Below are 14910 nucleotides of genomic sequence, written 5' to 3'. Positions count from 1 at the left end.
GATTTGAACCGCTGAACTGCCAACCTTTCTGATTGACCTTTCTGATTGACAAGCTCAGAGCCTTAGCCACTGGGCCACCGCGTTCCTCTCTATTATAAATCAATATAATAAATAGGTTCTGTGAGGGCATTTACTCATTGTATGACAGCAGCCTAAAACTGTAAGTAAGTCAGGAGAACAATCCAGCTTCTTGTAACAATTTGAGGCCCGCTTTATACAATGGAAAAGCAAAGATTTTCATTTTATTACAAGGCGGAAAATCCTTGGCAGCCAATCAGATCCCTGGGATTTCCAGCCCTGTAATAAATTAAAAACCATTGCTTTTCCATTGTTTGGGGTCCCTCTTCCTTGTTAAGTAGGCACCCAAAAATCATTGCAATAGATGTGCTAGATGGAATAGCATCCCTTGAAGGATTGCAGGTCTCTTGATGTCTCCCTCCCTCCCTCTTCCCATGTCAGGACAACACAGGGGGCAACTAAACAGTTTTTTTTCCAATGGGGCACTGGTGAAGTGGAGAATATTAGATTTAATTCAGAATAGAGATGGAAGATCTTCTAGTCCAACCCCCTGTCCAGTCTCTTTAAAAACCGCCAGTGATAGAGCACCCATAACTTCTATTAGAAAGTCTTCTGGGGATGTTTCGGCCAATTCCTCTCCCAGCCCCAGACCTGGATGAGGCCAGGTCACCCACCTGCAGTTCTCCGTTGCCCGTCTGTTTGCCTGGGATTCCTACCTTTTCCCATATCACAGTCCCAATGAGGTCCTCACTTAATGACCCACAAGGTCTTGGGAGTTGTAATAGCAACTGGAACTAAGCAAGGTGCTCGTGTGACATCACATTGTATAAAACCATTGCTTAGCAATGGAAATTCTGAGGCCAATAGCTGTAACCACACGAGAACTACCCGTATTTCTTTTACAAGTTCAGGAGAGGACAGAGTAACTAGAAAGAGACTAGGTGCCTCAGTGGCTAAGACACTGAGCCTGTCGATCAGAAAGGTCAGCAGTTTGGCAGTTCGAATCCCTAGTACAGGTCTGTGTGAGCAGGGGGTCGGACTAAATGACCTCCAAGGTCCCCTCCAACTCTGTTTAAACAGTAACTTCCCTCCTTCTGAATCCTGGCTGGCTTTATACTTGAAACAGCTGTTTGTTATCTATAAGAAAATCCTGAGGTTTTTTTTTCATAGCAGACAAATTCAACCCAATGCGTTCCATGACTTACATTTCATTTAATGGCCCTCCTAGACATCTCATCGATTTCAATACCATTGACCGTGATATTCTTCTTGGGTTGGCTTTTGGGACTGGAAATGAGAGGCACTGTATTATGGTGGTCCTACTTTAACCTCCATGGCCGGTTCCAGTAGGTATTGGTAGGAGAGAGGCTGATTCTTGGCCCCCACAATTTGGGATGCCCCGCAGCTCAAGCCTTTCACCACTCCTTTTAACACCTACATTGAGGCCACCAATCCTACGATACCCCATTATATACAGATAATATTCGACTTTCCTTTCATTTAGTGACTATACAAAGTGACTTATGAACATTTTTCACATTTACAACCATTGCAGCATCTCCATTGTCACATGATCAAAATTCGGACGCTTGGAAATTGATTTATATTGGCGACCGTTGCAGTGTCCTGGGGTCATGTGATCAGCTTGCTCGACTGAACTGGTGCACAGCCTGGGTGTTTTATCTGGACTCATGGCTCCTCCTTGAGGCTGGGGGAGGCTTTTGCACAGATTCATTTACTGAACCAATTTCCCATTGCGAACCCCACCCTATGAGACACTAATCCTACAGTTAACTTCTCCAGTTTAACTCCTTGCAAGGAGAAAGATAACCAGTTTTGGGCAAGAATGGCACCAGGCATGACCATAGTTAGCAAGCCGGCCTGGCCTGAACAAAATAAATGATTGATTAAATTGTTAATTTTAATCTAATTTTTAAAATGTTTTGTTAATATTAATTGGGTTTGTTTTTGGATACTCTATCTAATTTCCTTTTTAACTTTTGTAATATGTCTTTTTTTAATATTGTACGCCGCCCTGAGTCCTTTGGGAGAAGGACGGCATATAAATCCTATAAACAAACAAACAAGGTCAGGTGGCCTGGTTGACTTCTAAATTGAACAAAAGCAAGATTTACCTTTTTGGAACTCCCTGATCATAAAAATGCCATCAACCTTGCTAGAAGGGCCCTGTATTGACAGGCCAAGTAAATGTTAAATGCGAAGGGTTTGCATTTTGAAATATGGGGTTTATTTGTTTCTGCAGAGGTGATATTCAGCCAGTTCTGACCCGTTCTGGTGAATCGTAGCAGAACTTTTGAGCAGCTCAGAGAACCGGCAAATATGACCTCTGGCTGGCTTCACCCCCATCTAGTTGCTGCCTCCCGAGTCCCAGCTGATCGGTTGGGTCTTCTTTTGTTGCCCTGCACAGGAGAATGGAGCTGGAAAGCAGGTTAGTGGGGTAGGGAGGGGATGGAGATTTTACAGTATCCTTGCCCTGGAGTGGGGAGGGAATGGAGATTTTACAGTATCCTTCCCCTGCCACGCCCACAAAGCCATGCCACGCCCACAAAGCCATGCCACGCCCACAGAACCAGTAGTAAAAAAATTTGAATCCCACCACTAAGACTGTACTAAGATTTTATTGCTGTAAACTGCATCATCATGAGTTGCTCTGCCACATAGATTTTGTAATAAAAACATGCATACATATTTAGATCCCCCTTTATTATATGTAGAAATAAATCAAGGTGGCAAACATATCTAATAGAGATCCAAGCTTGTTCTTTCTGGCCCAGCACGGCAGTTGCCCTCGACTCCATGAAAGGGAACCACCACACTGAGCCAGAGAAAGAAAGCTCAGATTTCCTTCCCCATGTTTGATACTAAGACATGTTTGACTAAAAAGAATAATAGCAGTTAGCAATAGCAGTTAAACTTATATACCGCTTCATAGGGCTTTCAGCCCTCTCTAAGCGGTTTACAGAGACAGCATATTGCCCCCAACAACAATCCGGGTCCTCATTTTACCCACCTCGGAAGGATGGAAGGCTGAGTCAACCCTGAGCCGGTGAGATTTGAACAGCCAAACTGCAGTCAGCTGAAGTAGCCTGCAGTGCTGCATTTAACCACTGCGCCACCTCAGCTCATGCAAGAAATCAAATTATTAATCTCTCAGCGGGGCTTCCGATAAGAAATGAGAAACAAAATTCAAGATTCCTCTACACACATCAAATTCTCCCTTATGTGGAATTTCTTGTGTGCGATAAGAGAGGAATTCCGTGTGAAACACTGTTCGCAATCTGGGCATTTGAATGGTTTCTCCCCTGTGTGTAACCTAACATGATTTATAAGGTTAGACCTAATACTGAAATCTTTGCCACAATCTGGACACTCGTATGGTTTCTCTCCTGTGTGAGTCCTCCAGTGTATCATCAAGTCATAATTCCGATAGAAACATTTCCCACACTCGAGACACTCATATGGTTTATCTCCTGTGTGAATTCTCTGGTGCTTCACCAGGTATGAATTCTGACTGAAACCTTTCCCACACTCGAGACATTCATATGGTTTTTCTCCTGTGTGAGTCCTCTGGTGTTTCATCCGGTTGGAATTATGACTGAAACTTTTCCCACAATACATACATTCATATGGTTTCTCTCCTGTGTGAGTCCTCTGGTGTAACATCAAGTGAGAATTCTGACTGAAACTTTTTCCACAATCCGGACACTCATACAGTTTCTCTCCTGTGTGGATCCTCTGATGTATCACTAAGTCGAAATTTCGAATGAAACTTTTCCCACATTCGAGACACTCATATGGTTTTTCTCCTGTGTGAGTCCTCTGGTGTATCAAGAGAGCAGAATTCCAATTGAAACTTTTACCACAATCGAGACACTGAAATGGTTTCTCCCCTCTATGTGTCTTCTGGTGCTTCACCAGTTCAGACTTCCAACTGAAACTTTCCCCACACACTTGACACTCATACATTTTCTCTCCTGTATGATTTCTCTGGTGTACTACTAGATAGGAATTCCGAGAGAAACCTTTCCCACAATCAGGACACTCATATGGTTTCTCTCCTGTGTGAATTCTTTGGTGTTCCACCAGGTGGGAATTCCGACTGAAACTTTTGCCACAATCCAGGCACTCATATGGTTTTTCTCCTGTGTGAGTCTTCTGGTGTTTCACCAAGTCGGAGTGCCAATTGAAATCTTTCTCACAATCTGGACATTCATATGGTTTGTCCCCTGTGTGAGTCCTCTGGTGTTTCAAAAGGTTGGAATTATAACTGAAACCTTTCCCACAATCAGGACATTCAAAGGGTTTCTCTCTTGTATGAGTTCTCTGGTGTACAAGCCGGTTGGAGTTCTGTTTGAAACTTTTCCCACAATCCACACATTCATATGGTTTTTCTCCTGTATGAGTTCTCTGGTGTTTCACCAAGTTGCAATTCTGACTGAAACGTTTCCCACAATACAGACACTCATATGGTTTCTCTCCTGTGTGAGTCCTCTGGTGTATCGCCAGCTTGGAATTATGTTGGAAATGTTTCCCACAATACAGACAATCATAAGGTTTTTCTCCAGTGTGAGTCATCTTGTGTCTCACCAGATTGGTTTGCATGCTAAATTTTTTGCCACATGGGCCCCATTAAACAGTGACCTGTTCTCAGTAAAGCATTTGCCGCACTCCAAACATTTATATGCATTTTTACGGGGTGGATTGACTTATGCATAAATCAGATGTGATCTGCAATTAACGTTTTCCCCACATTAGGCACTGTGGAGTTTTTCCAACACTGATATTCTTGGATTCTTGAGGTGGCCAAAAATATTTCTGATCTCTTACCTGGTGTTTGTTTGGTTCAAGTCACTCTTTCCTTCCTCAAAGGATTTCATTAATGCCTGCCCTTTTTGGCCATCCAAAAGCTCTTTTCCTTCCCACTAACTTCCAGCGATTTCCTACTTTTTCTGAATTTGGAAATGATTCCCCTTGACTTTTTATGTCCTACAAATTCTATTTTCCTTGTTATTCTCTCCTTTGTTTCTCTGCTGAGGAAGGAGAAGTGCTTTTATACTTTTTGGAGGAAATGGAAAATATTTTGATTGATGGTTTGTTTTGCATTTTAATGCTGCTTCTCATTCTGTTGTCCAGAGTGCTCTTCTTGCTCTTTTTCTGTAAGATTCATATTTAAGGATTAGTTTCATTATTGTTTAAAGAATGGCTGGAAAACATGTGAAAGCAGCAATAAATAAAATAAATCCCCATATACCATCAATAAACTAACACCAACATTCTAATTCAACCTCTAACATTAATTACCATTCATTTGGCATATAGAAGACTATGGATTTATGTAAATAAATTTATGAAAATAAAATCCCAGAGGAGAAAAGAGGTCAAGGCTCAATCTTAATACCTTTGCTAATTTGTAGAGGAAAGTTTGAAGAGTTCCCCTACACTCCACTCCCAGAGGAAAACCTATCTGGAACTAAGGGAACTAAGGGAGGTGCATTTTCTCCTTGCATCTCCAAGATCCAAGTTCAGATATCAACTAAATCATAAGATTCTCTTTTGGATTTGAGTAAATCACTCTTATATGCACGCATATGAGCACAGAAATAAAAACCTATCAATTTATTTATGTAGACCATCTATATGTATCTTTATGTACAAAATGTCCCAGAAGTGCATTCGCTCTAATTTTTTGATCTAAATTTGGAAAATTGGGGACATTAACAGATGACTTGGTGACAAAATCCTATGCAAGATTTAAAGCATCCGTTTTCCCCATGAAACTCCTCACTTGCCAGGAAACAAAAAATCACAAGGAATCCAATGTTTCGTAAAGGGTGAGAAATAGGGAAAATATATAAAGATTTGTTTAAATGCCCCAAATTTGCAAGCAGAAAATCAAAGGAAGCAGTTTTAAATCACACAGCCCCAGAGGAATACTGAATACTGTCTGAAGGCACTATATATGCATGCCTATCGACACAAGATGTACACTCCTAAAAATTTGTTTATGTAAACAACCATGTATATTTCAGTCTACAAAATGCTCCAGAAGTGCATTGGCTCAATTATTTTAATCTAATTTTAGAAAGGTGGGGAAATTAACAAATGGTACCTAAATCCTAGGCAAGATTTAAACCATCCGTTTTTGCCCATGAAACTCCTGGCTTGCCAGGAAAACAACATGTCAATAAAATAATCAAATGTTATCTGAAAGCTGAGCCATTTGGGCGGCTAAGAAATATGAAACATAAATAAATAATTATTAAATCTCCCAGCAGAAAATCAGAGGCAGAAATTTTAAACCATGCAGCAAAAGGATGACATTTGGGGAGGAAAAGAATATGCAGCAGCAGCCCATATGTTTCAGCCTCTTTGCTTCCTCTGCTTCCAGGCCGTGGGGGAAGCCATGCTTTCTCTGCTTCTATGCCATGGAGGAAGCCGAAGGGCCCGACTTGCTCCCGGCTTCTCCTCCGACCTGCCCTCCACTCACCTCCCAGGAGCCGCTTCGACCCTCCAAACGGCACAAGAGGCTCCAGCGACGACATCTGCCTTCCGTATCTGAGCCGGAAGAGGAAATTCCACTCTCCTTCGACTCCTCTCCTTCACATCCTCTCTGGCAATAGTTCTCTATCGTTTAAACCAGTTCAATCTCAGGCTCTCCCTCTTCCCTTGAATAGCTATTGATGTACAGTACCTGCTTGCTAGGCGCGAGGGTGGCTTCTTTGTAGAGCGCCATCTAGCGATATAAGGCTGAAGAACACGCTTATTCTACCCCGCAAGATGTTCTCATTGATTCCGGGCTTCCTTGTGGGCCATCAAGTCCTATTCGACTCCCACGGAGCTCATCGATAGCTTTTCTCCCTGAGGATCCATCCCCAGACTTTTTCTCCCAGGTCCCCCAAGAGGCCCTTCATTGTCCCTGGAGCTGAGCCAGAAGCTTCCTTTGCCAGAAGCGGCAACTAAACCAAAGGAAAGCTCCCTTTGGGGCTGGAAATGATGTGCAAACAGGGAGAAAGTGCACCTCCCATAGTTCCAGTTTTTCCTCTTGGGATGTGGGTGCAGGATAACCCCTCCAAACATTCCTCTGCAACTTAACTGAAGCTGTAAGACTGAAGCTTGACCCCTTGTCTCTGCTGGGATTTTCTTTTCCTTTACATCCATGTTTAGCACAGTATTTCCTATGGGTGTTCCATCTTTTCTTAGCAACGGAAAGTTTGGCACCAAATGCTTTCCTCACCTTAGAGCCCTCCATATTTCTTTTCCAACCTCAGGAGCGGAATGGACGAACCCAGGAGACAGTGAGTGGGAACTCTAGACAGAAATCCTGCTGGGGCTTTTTAGGCGAATTCCTTGCTGCCTAAAGTTGGGGAACTTGTGGGACACTGAATTGTGCCCACCTTGAGTTAGCCAGTGCAACTTATTCAATACTGACCCAGCTGTACAGTCAGCCGTGCCCAGTGAGCATTGTCGAGCAGGCCACACCCACCTGGCTACGTCTACCTCATCACCCGCAACCCAGCCATGCCCACCTGGCTGCTGTGAGTCATCATAGCCTTACGTGCAACTGGCCCTTTGAGGGCAACCATAATGCTGATGCAGTCCTCCATGTAATTGAGTTTGACCCCTCTGGTTTACAGAGTCAGCAACAATCTTGGGTTCTCATTTTACCTCAGAAGAATGGAAGGCTGAGTCAACCTTGAGCCCCCTCAGGATCAAATTCCAAGCTGTGGGCAGGCAGCTGGCAATACCACATTCTAACCACTGAGCCACCAGGGCACTTATCACTATTGCCCCACCTTTATTATTTTTGCGACAATCTGTTCCACCAAGTCAGATAGGGTGGGAACACTGCCAGTCCCTTAAATAATGCTACTGGATAGGAGGTAGGAAGTCTTTTCTGTTGCAGCTCTTGCCCTATCAGACACTCTTCCCCCTGAAGTTTGGCAGGCCTTTATCTTCCTAATCTTCCATAAAGCATGGAAGATGTAGCTTTTCCACTAAGCACTGGGATAAGAAAAGGCCTCTGCCCACCAGAAGCTTGATTTGGAACCAGGTGTTCCTTTATATGCATTTAATTTTAATATGGTTTTTAAGTTAATTATTGATTGGGAGCCAGCCTGAGTTTGTTATAACATGGACAGTTACATAAAGATTTAAAATAAATCAGATGATCCTAAAAAATTATTCTGCTGAAGCAGCTAATTTACAGGGCATTGAAGGTCTATGCATTTCTTTAATTATCAAATATATATATCATTGTTAACCCTGCAATTAAATTCTCTCTAATTTAACTCCTGGCAAGGAGAAAGATTGCCAGTTTTGAGGAAGAATGGCACAAGAAATGAACATAACGTATTTTTTGGAGTATAAGACACACCTTTTCCCCCCTAAGAGGGTGAAAACTGTAAAAAGGTTTTATTGCTGTAAACTGTGTGGAATAACCATGACTTGAGATGCCAAATGGGATTTTCAAATTAAGTAAAAATGCATACAAACTATAGCAATAGCAATAGCAGTAGACTTATATACCGCTTCATAGGGCTTTCAGCCCTCTCTAAGCGGTTTACAGAGTCAGCATATCGCCCCCAACAACAATCCGGGTCCTCATTTTACCCACCTCGGAAGGATGGAAGGCTGAGTCAACCCTAAGCCGGTGAGATTTGAACCGCTGAACTGCTGATCTAGCAGTCAGCTGAAGTAGCTTGCAGTGCTGCATTTAACCACCGCGCCACCTCGGCTCTTACAAACATATTTATATCCCCCTGTATTATATGTAGAAATAACTCGTGGTGGCAAACATACCTTATAGAGATCCAAGCTCGCTTTCTCTGGCCCAGCATGGTGGCTCCCCTTGACTCTGTGAGAGGGAACTATCTCACTGGGACAGAGAAAAGAAGCTCAAATTAGAGGCCTGCAGGCTAAAATATATGAAGGACCTGGCCAGGGCTAGTCTAGAGAAGACAAGAATCATGATAGCAGTCTTCCAATATTTAAGAGGCTGTCACAAAGAGGAGGGGGACAATCTATTTTCCAAAGTACCAGAAGGCCAGACAAGGAACAATGGATGGAAACTGGTAAGAATACATTTTCTGACAGTGAGAACAATCAATCAATGGAACAGCTCACCTTCAGAGATTGTCAGTGCTTCATCACTGGAGCCCCTGAAGAAGAGACTGGACTGCCATGTGTCAGAAATGGTATAGGGTCCTCTGCTTGGTTTGGACTAGATGACCTACAAGGTCCCTTCCAATTTTGTTATTCTATTCTATTCCTCCCTGAAGTTTGATACTAACACGTTTCATTAAAAAGAATCATGCAAAAAACTACATAGTTAATTACATAAAAGACAAGAAACTAAATTCTAGAGTCCTCTGCAAACTTCAAATTTTGCCTCAAGTGGAATTTCTTAAGTGATAAGGGAGAAATTGTGAGCAAAACACTGTCCACAATCTGGGTATACAAATGGTTTACTCTCCTATGTGTAACCTTACATGATTTAGAAGGCTAGACCTACAACTGAAATCTTTCCCACAATCCGGACACTCGTATGGTTTTATTCCTGTGTGAGTCCTCCAGTGTGTCACCAAATTGTAATTCCAACTAAAACTTTTCCCACATTCGAGACACTCATAAGGTTTTTCTCCTGTGTGAGTCCTCTGGTGTTTCACCAGGTAGGAATTCTGACTGAAACATTTCTCACAATCCGGGCACTCATATGGTTTTTCTCCTCTGTGAGTCCTCTGATGTTTCACCAGATTAGAATTCCAAGAGAAACCTTTCCCACAATCAGGACACTCATATGGTTTCTCTCCTGTGTGGGTCCGCTTGTGTATCACCATGTCAGAATTCCGATTGAAACGTTTCCCACAATCAGGACACTCATATGGCTTCTCTCCCGTGTGAATCTTCTGGTGTATAAGCAGGTGAGAATTTTGAATAAAACATTTATCACACTCCAGACACTTATATGGTTTCTCTCCCGTATGAGACCTCTGGTGTCTCACCAGGTCAGAATTCCGAGAGAAGCTTTTCCCACAATCAGGACACTCATATGGTTTCTCTCCAGTATGAGTCCTCTGATGTTTCACCAGGTTAGAATTCCGAGAGAAGCTTTTCCCACAATCAGGACACTCATACGGTTTCTCTCCAGTGTGAGTTCTTTGGTGTACTTCCAAATCGGAATTCCAATTGAAACTTTTCCCACAATCTGGGCACTCATATGGTTTTTCTCCTGTGTGAATCCTCCGATGTATCACGAGCTTGGAATTCTCCTTGAAGCTTTTCCCACAATCCAGACACTCATATGGTCTCTCTTCCATGTGAGTCCTCTGATGTATCACCAGGGTAGATTTCCGACAGAAACTTTTCCCACAATCAGGACATTCAAAGAGTTTCTCCCCAGTGCTCTTGTGTCTCACCGCCTTGGCGTTCATGCTTAATCTTTTGTCACAGTGGAAGCACTGGGTCCTTCCATGAATTATGAGGAAGGTTTTCCGAGTAAAGTTTTTACCGCACTCCAAACATTTGTATGGCTTTTCACTGGATGGATCATGTTGCGCATAATCAGCTGTGACCTGCAATATGTGTTTTTCACACAATAGGCAGTCTCTGGGGGTTTTCCAACACCGATATTCTAGGATTCTTGAGAAGGCCAAAAATATTTCTGATCTCTTACTTGGAGATTCTTTGATTCAAGCCATTCTTTCCTTTGTCAAAGGCTTTCACTAATACCTGCCCATTTTGGCCACGTGGACTTTTTTCTTCCCACTGACTTTTAGGTATTTCCCACTTTTTCTTTATTTGGATATTTTCCTCCTTGATTGTTCATGTACCGTATAATCTATTTTCTCCGACTCAAAACTTTGTTTTTGTTATTATTTCCCTTATCTCTCATTTGTGGAGGAAGAAGACTTTTTACACTTTCAAGAGGAATTGAAAAAATATTTTGACTAAGGGTTCATTTTGGATTTTAATGCTTCTCATTCTCCGTTGTCCAGTGTGCTCTCCTTGGCATTCTCTTTATAAGATTCACAGTAATGAGTTAGTTTCATGAATGTTTAAAAATGGCTGCAGGACCTGTGAAAGCAGCAAAAAAAAAAACCCATATATTAGCAGGAAAAACCAAAATTCTCTTTTAACACGTAATATTAATTATGATTCATTTGGCATATAGAAGATTAGCAAGATCCAAGTTCAAATATTGACTTGATCATAAGATTGTCTTTTGCAATCAATCAATCAATCAATCAATCAATCAATCAATCACTCCGAATAAAGCTGGAAGGGACCTAGGAGGTCTTGTAGTCCAGCCCCCTGTTAAAGTAGGAGCAGGGTATATCATTACAGGCTAATTTTTTGACAGCTAACCACTCAGGTACGCAGGCACAGGCACATAGATATCCACACCTACAAATTTACGTATGTAGACAATCTATGTGTTTTTTTAATGTGTAAAGTGCATTTGCTCATATTTTTCATCTAAGTTCAGAAAATTGGGGCTATTAGCAGATGACTTGGTGACCAAATCCTGGGCAAAATTTAAACCATCCGTTTTGCAAATGAAACTCTTCACTTGCAATGAAAACAACATGTCAATAAAATAACCAAGACCTGAAAGCTGAGCCATTTGGGTGGCTAAGAAATATGAAGCTTAAATAAATAATTTTTAAATCTCCCAACAGAAAATCACAGGCAGCAATTTTAAATCATGCAGCGAAAAGATAACTTTTGGGGAGGAAAATAATATGCTGCAACAGCAGCAGCCCACATGTTTCAGCCTCTTTGCTTCCAGGCCGTGGAGGAAACCAAAAGGCCCGACTTTCTCCCGGCTTCTCCTCCGACCTTCCCTCCACTCACCACCCAGGAGCCGCTTCGACCCTCCAAACGGCACAAGAGGCTCCGCCGACACCATTATCCTCCCGTGGGTGAAACGGGGGAGGAGGTTCCTCTGCCCTTCGGCTCCTCTCCTCCACGTCCTCTCTAGCAATACAAGTCTCTGTCGTTTAAACCCGTTCAATCTCAGCTTCTCCCTCTTCCCTTGAATAGCTATTGATGTACAGTACCTGCTTGCTAGGCGCGAGGGTTGCTTCTTTGTAGAGTGCCATCTAGCGACATAAAGCGGAAGAACACGCTCGTTCTACCCACCAAGGTGTTCTCATTGATTCCGGGCTTCCTGGTGTGCCACCAATTCCTACCCGAGCTCATAAATAGCTTTTCTCCCTGAGGATCCATCCCCAGACTTTTTCTTCCAGGTCCTCCGAGAGGCCCTTCATTGTCCCTGGAGCTGAACCCGAAGCTTCCTTTGCTAGAAGCGGCAACTAAACCAAAGGAAAGCTCCCTTTGGGGCTGGAAATGATGTGCAAACAGGAAGGGAGAAAGTGCACCTCCCATAGTTCCAGTTTTTCCTCTTGGGATGTGTGTGCAGGATAACCCCTCCAAACGTCCCTCTGCAACTTAACTGAAGCTGTAAGACTGAAGCGTGACCCCTTGTCTCTGCTGGGATTTTCTTTTCCTTTACATCCATATTTAGCTAACAAGCACAGTATTTCTTATTGAGGCCCCATCACTGCTTAGTGTTGGAAGAAAAATTCATCTGGTTCAGTTCCAAGTGGGAGAAAAATACCGGAAACATGCAGGGCTGATCAGAAAGATGGTGTATGGGTGAACAGAACCACATGGGTTTGAGCTCCTGGCCCACATGGAATGGAGAGTGGGGGTTATTTATACCCTCTCTGATCTTGAGCTTCCTGATCCTGTGGTAAGAGCATGTATTCTACTGGTTGCTTTCAAACTCCGATGGAGCTATGCAGGGGTCATAGCTGGGGTGTAGGTTGTCTGAGTTAAGTTTGGTTGACTCTCTGAGATGATGTAATGAGGAGTCTTGTGTCCTGAAAGGGTGTTGGCCAATTCCTATTATGTCTTGATGTCTTTCCTGTTTTGGATCTTGAGTGAGGGCCAATCCCATCACCCGGAGGTAGATAAACTGGCCCAGTCCTGCTGGGGCTATTAAGAAAGTTGAGGGCTGCTTTCCAAGAGTATGGTTCGTCTTTAGGCAAATATACTATTCTCCCTTCTTAATATTTCTCAAAAAATATTTCATTTTTCTAGGAGAGGGGTGGGTGATAACTTTCTATATTAGCGATGCAAAGTTTGGCACCCATTGCAGTCCCAACCTTAGAGCCATTCATATTTATTTTCCAACCTCAGGAGCAGAATGGAAGAGTAATTCCCCTCCCTTCTGGACAGTTGGCAACCGAATGGCTTTATACTTTCAACAGCAGTTTGCATAACATAATAATGTTATAACAAAATCATGAGAGGTTTTCCTGGCAGAGGAGCTCAAGGCATTGCTGCAGATTAAGATTGTTTATATGTTCAGCTGAAGTGGGCGATGAAAGGTTGGCAGCCTGGGATTTCAACTCACTTTCTGCTTGCAGCTAGTTTTCAATCTGGGTTTGGGCAGGGGGGCATCACCAAAATGGCACTGGTTGCAATTCTCATGGATTTTTGTAGGGTTTGGGGTAGAACAATTTTTGCCCTCCTAAACCTCTCATCAGGTTTCAATATATCCTTCTAGATCAGGGGTGTCACACTCAATTTAATTGAGGGCCGCATCAGGGTGTGTTTGACCTTGGAGGGGTGTATGGCCAGGGTGGGCATGGCTAGCTCGATGTCAGTCATGTTGGAGGCACCTGTGGTCGCCTGAGCACTCTCTCAGTGAAAAACAAGCTGCTTTCGCTGGCAGAGAGTTGCAGGAGGCTGTCCCAGCCGAAAATGGAGCTCACGAGGCCAGATCTAAGCACCCCGCAAGCTAGATCCGGCCCCAGGGCTTTGAGTTTGACACCTGTGTTCTAGACTGTATTTGAGGACTGGCTGACTGCCTACTTCCAGTCCATGTGGGTGAAAGAGGGGTGTGGTATTGGCCCCTGTAATTTGGGGTGTCCTGGGGCTCAAGCGTTTCATTACTGCATTTTAACATTTACATGAAACCGCTAGAAAACTTCTATTCTTTGGTGCCCTATTATGTACGAGTAATCCTCTATTTACAAATTTATTTAGGGAACATCTGGTTACAATGACATTGAAAAAAGTGACATGACCATTTCCCACACCATTAGAGTATCCCCATGGTCACGTGGTCAAAATAGGGACGCTTGGCAAGTGACTTGAATTTGTGATAATTGTCCTGGGGTCAGCCTGCGCCTTCATCTGGGAGTCTTCCGCGTGGCCTGAGAGGGACAGTGAGACTCCTCTGTGGACGAGACTTTGGCGCTCGCCATGGTCTTGCCTTCCCCCACTGGAGACCTCTGGATTCTCCCTCCCATCCTGGCCTGGACCCCCACACAAGATGGAGGCTGCTGCTGCTGCTGCATGTGGAAGCACAGAGGAGAAAGTTTGCAGGAAGCGGTTTCTCCGAGTCCAACTTCTGCCTCGAGAGATCTCTGGAGAATAGGATGGGGTGACGAGGGTGCTGCGTGAATGAAGGCTGCCTCAATAAGCCAGCATCCATACTACAAATGATTGGAAATGGGGATTCCTTTTTGAGAACGGCCAGCTTCCCTCCTGGAGGACAGGGAAGCGTTGCTATCCCACCTCCTCCTCCTGCTCTCGAGAGATCTATCAAGGCAGAAGTTAATCTCAGAGGAAGCTGCTTCCTGCCAATTTTATCCTCTGCGCTTCCACACGCAGCAGTGTGGAAGTTGTGGGATACCAATTGTCCCCCACCTCGAGTTAGCCGGTGCAATTTATTCAATCCCCACCCAGCTCTCCGGAGTCAGCTGTGCCCAGTGAGCATTGCTGAGCAGGCCACACCCACCTGGCCATGACTACCTAGTGCTCACAACCAAGCTGTGAGCACCCAGCCGCATCTCCCCA

General features: G+C 43.6%; 1 protein-coding gene across 1 annotated transcript; it reads right to left on the bottom strand.

The window, feature by feature from the left end:
* Positions 1-3091: 3091 nt before the first annotated feature.
* Positions 3092-12013, bottom strand: LOC116504793 (zinc finger protein 850-like). The gene is made up of 3 exons (XM_032212024.1): positions 11893-12013; positions 9547-11112; positions 3092-4642 (listed from the first exon to the last, which is right to left on the bottom strand). Exons 2-3 carry the CDS (start codon positions 10467-10469, stop codon positions 3226-3228), a joined length of 2340 nt encoding a protein of 779 aa, XP_032067915.1. The 5' UTR covers positions 10470-11112; positions 11893-12013; the 3' UTR covers positions 3092-3225.
* Between the last annotated feature and the right edge of the window lie 2897 nt (positions 12014-14910).

Source organism: Thamnophis elegans, chromosome 2, assembly GCF_009769535.1.
Source record: "Thamnophis elegans isolate rThaEle1 chromosome 2, rThaEle1.pri, whole genome shotgun sequence".
Classification (NCBI taxonomy): domain Eukaryota; kingdom Metazoa; phylum Chordata; class Lepidosauria; order Squamata; family Colubridae; genus Thamnophis; species Thamnophis elegans.
Note: the sequence above shows the minus strand (reverse complement) of the source record. Positions and strands in the feature narration are given on the sequence as shown.

Excerpts from the sequence above, each read along its gene's own strand:
- LOC116504793 (XM_032212024.1), bottom strand. The coding sequence starts at position 10,469 with ATGAACGCCAAGGCGGTGAGACACAAGAGCACTGGGGAGAAACTCTTT. Across the intron at positions 4,643-9,546 it reads GGGAAAGATTTCAGTTGTAG|CATGCAAACCAATCTGGTGA; the intron begins GTCTAGCCTTCT and ends CAAAAAATTTAG.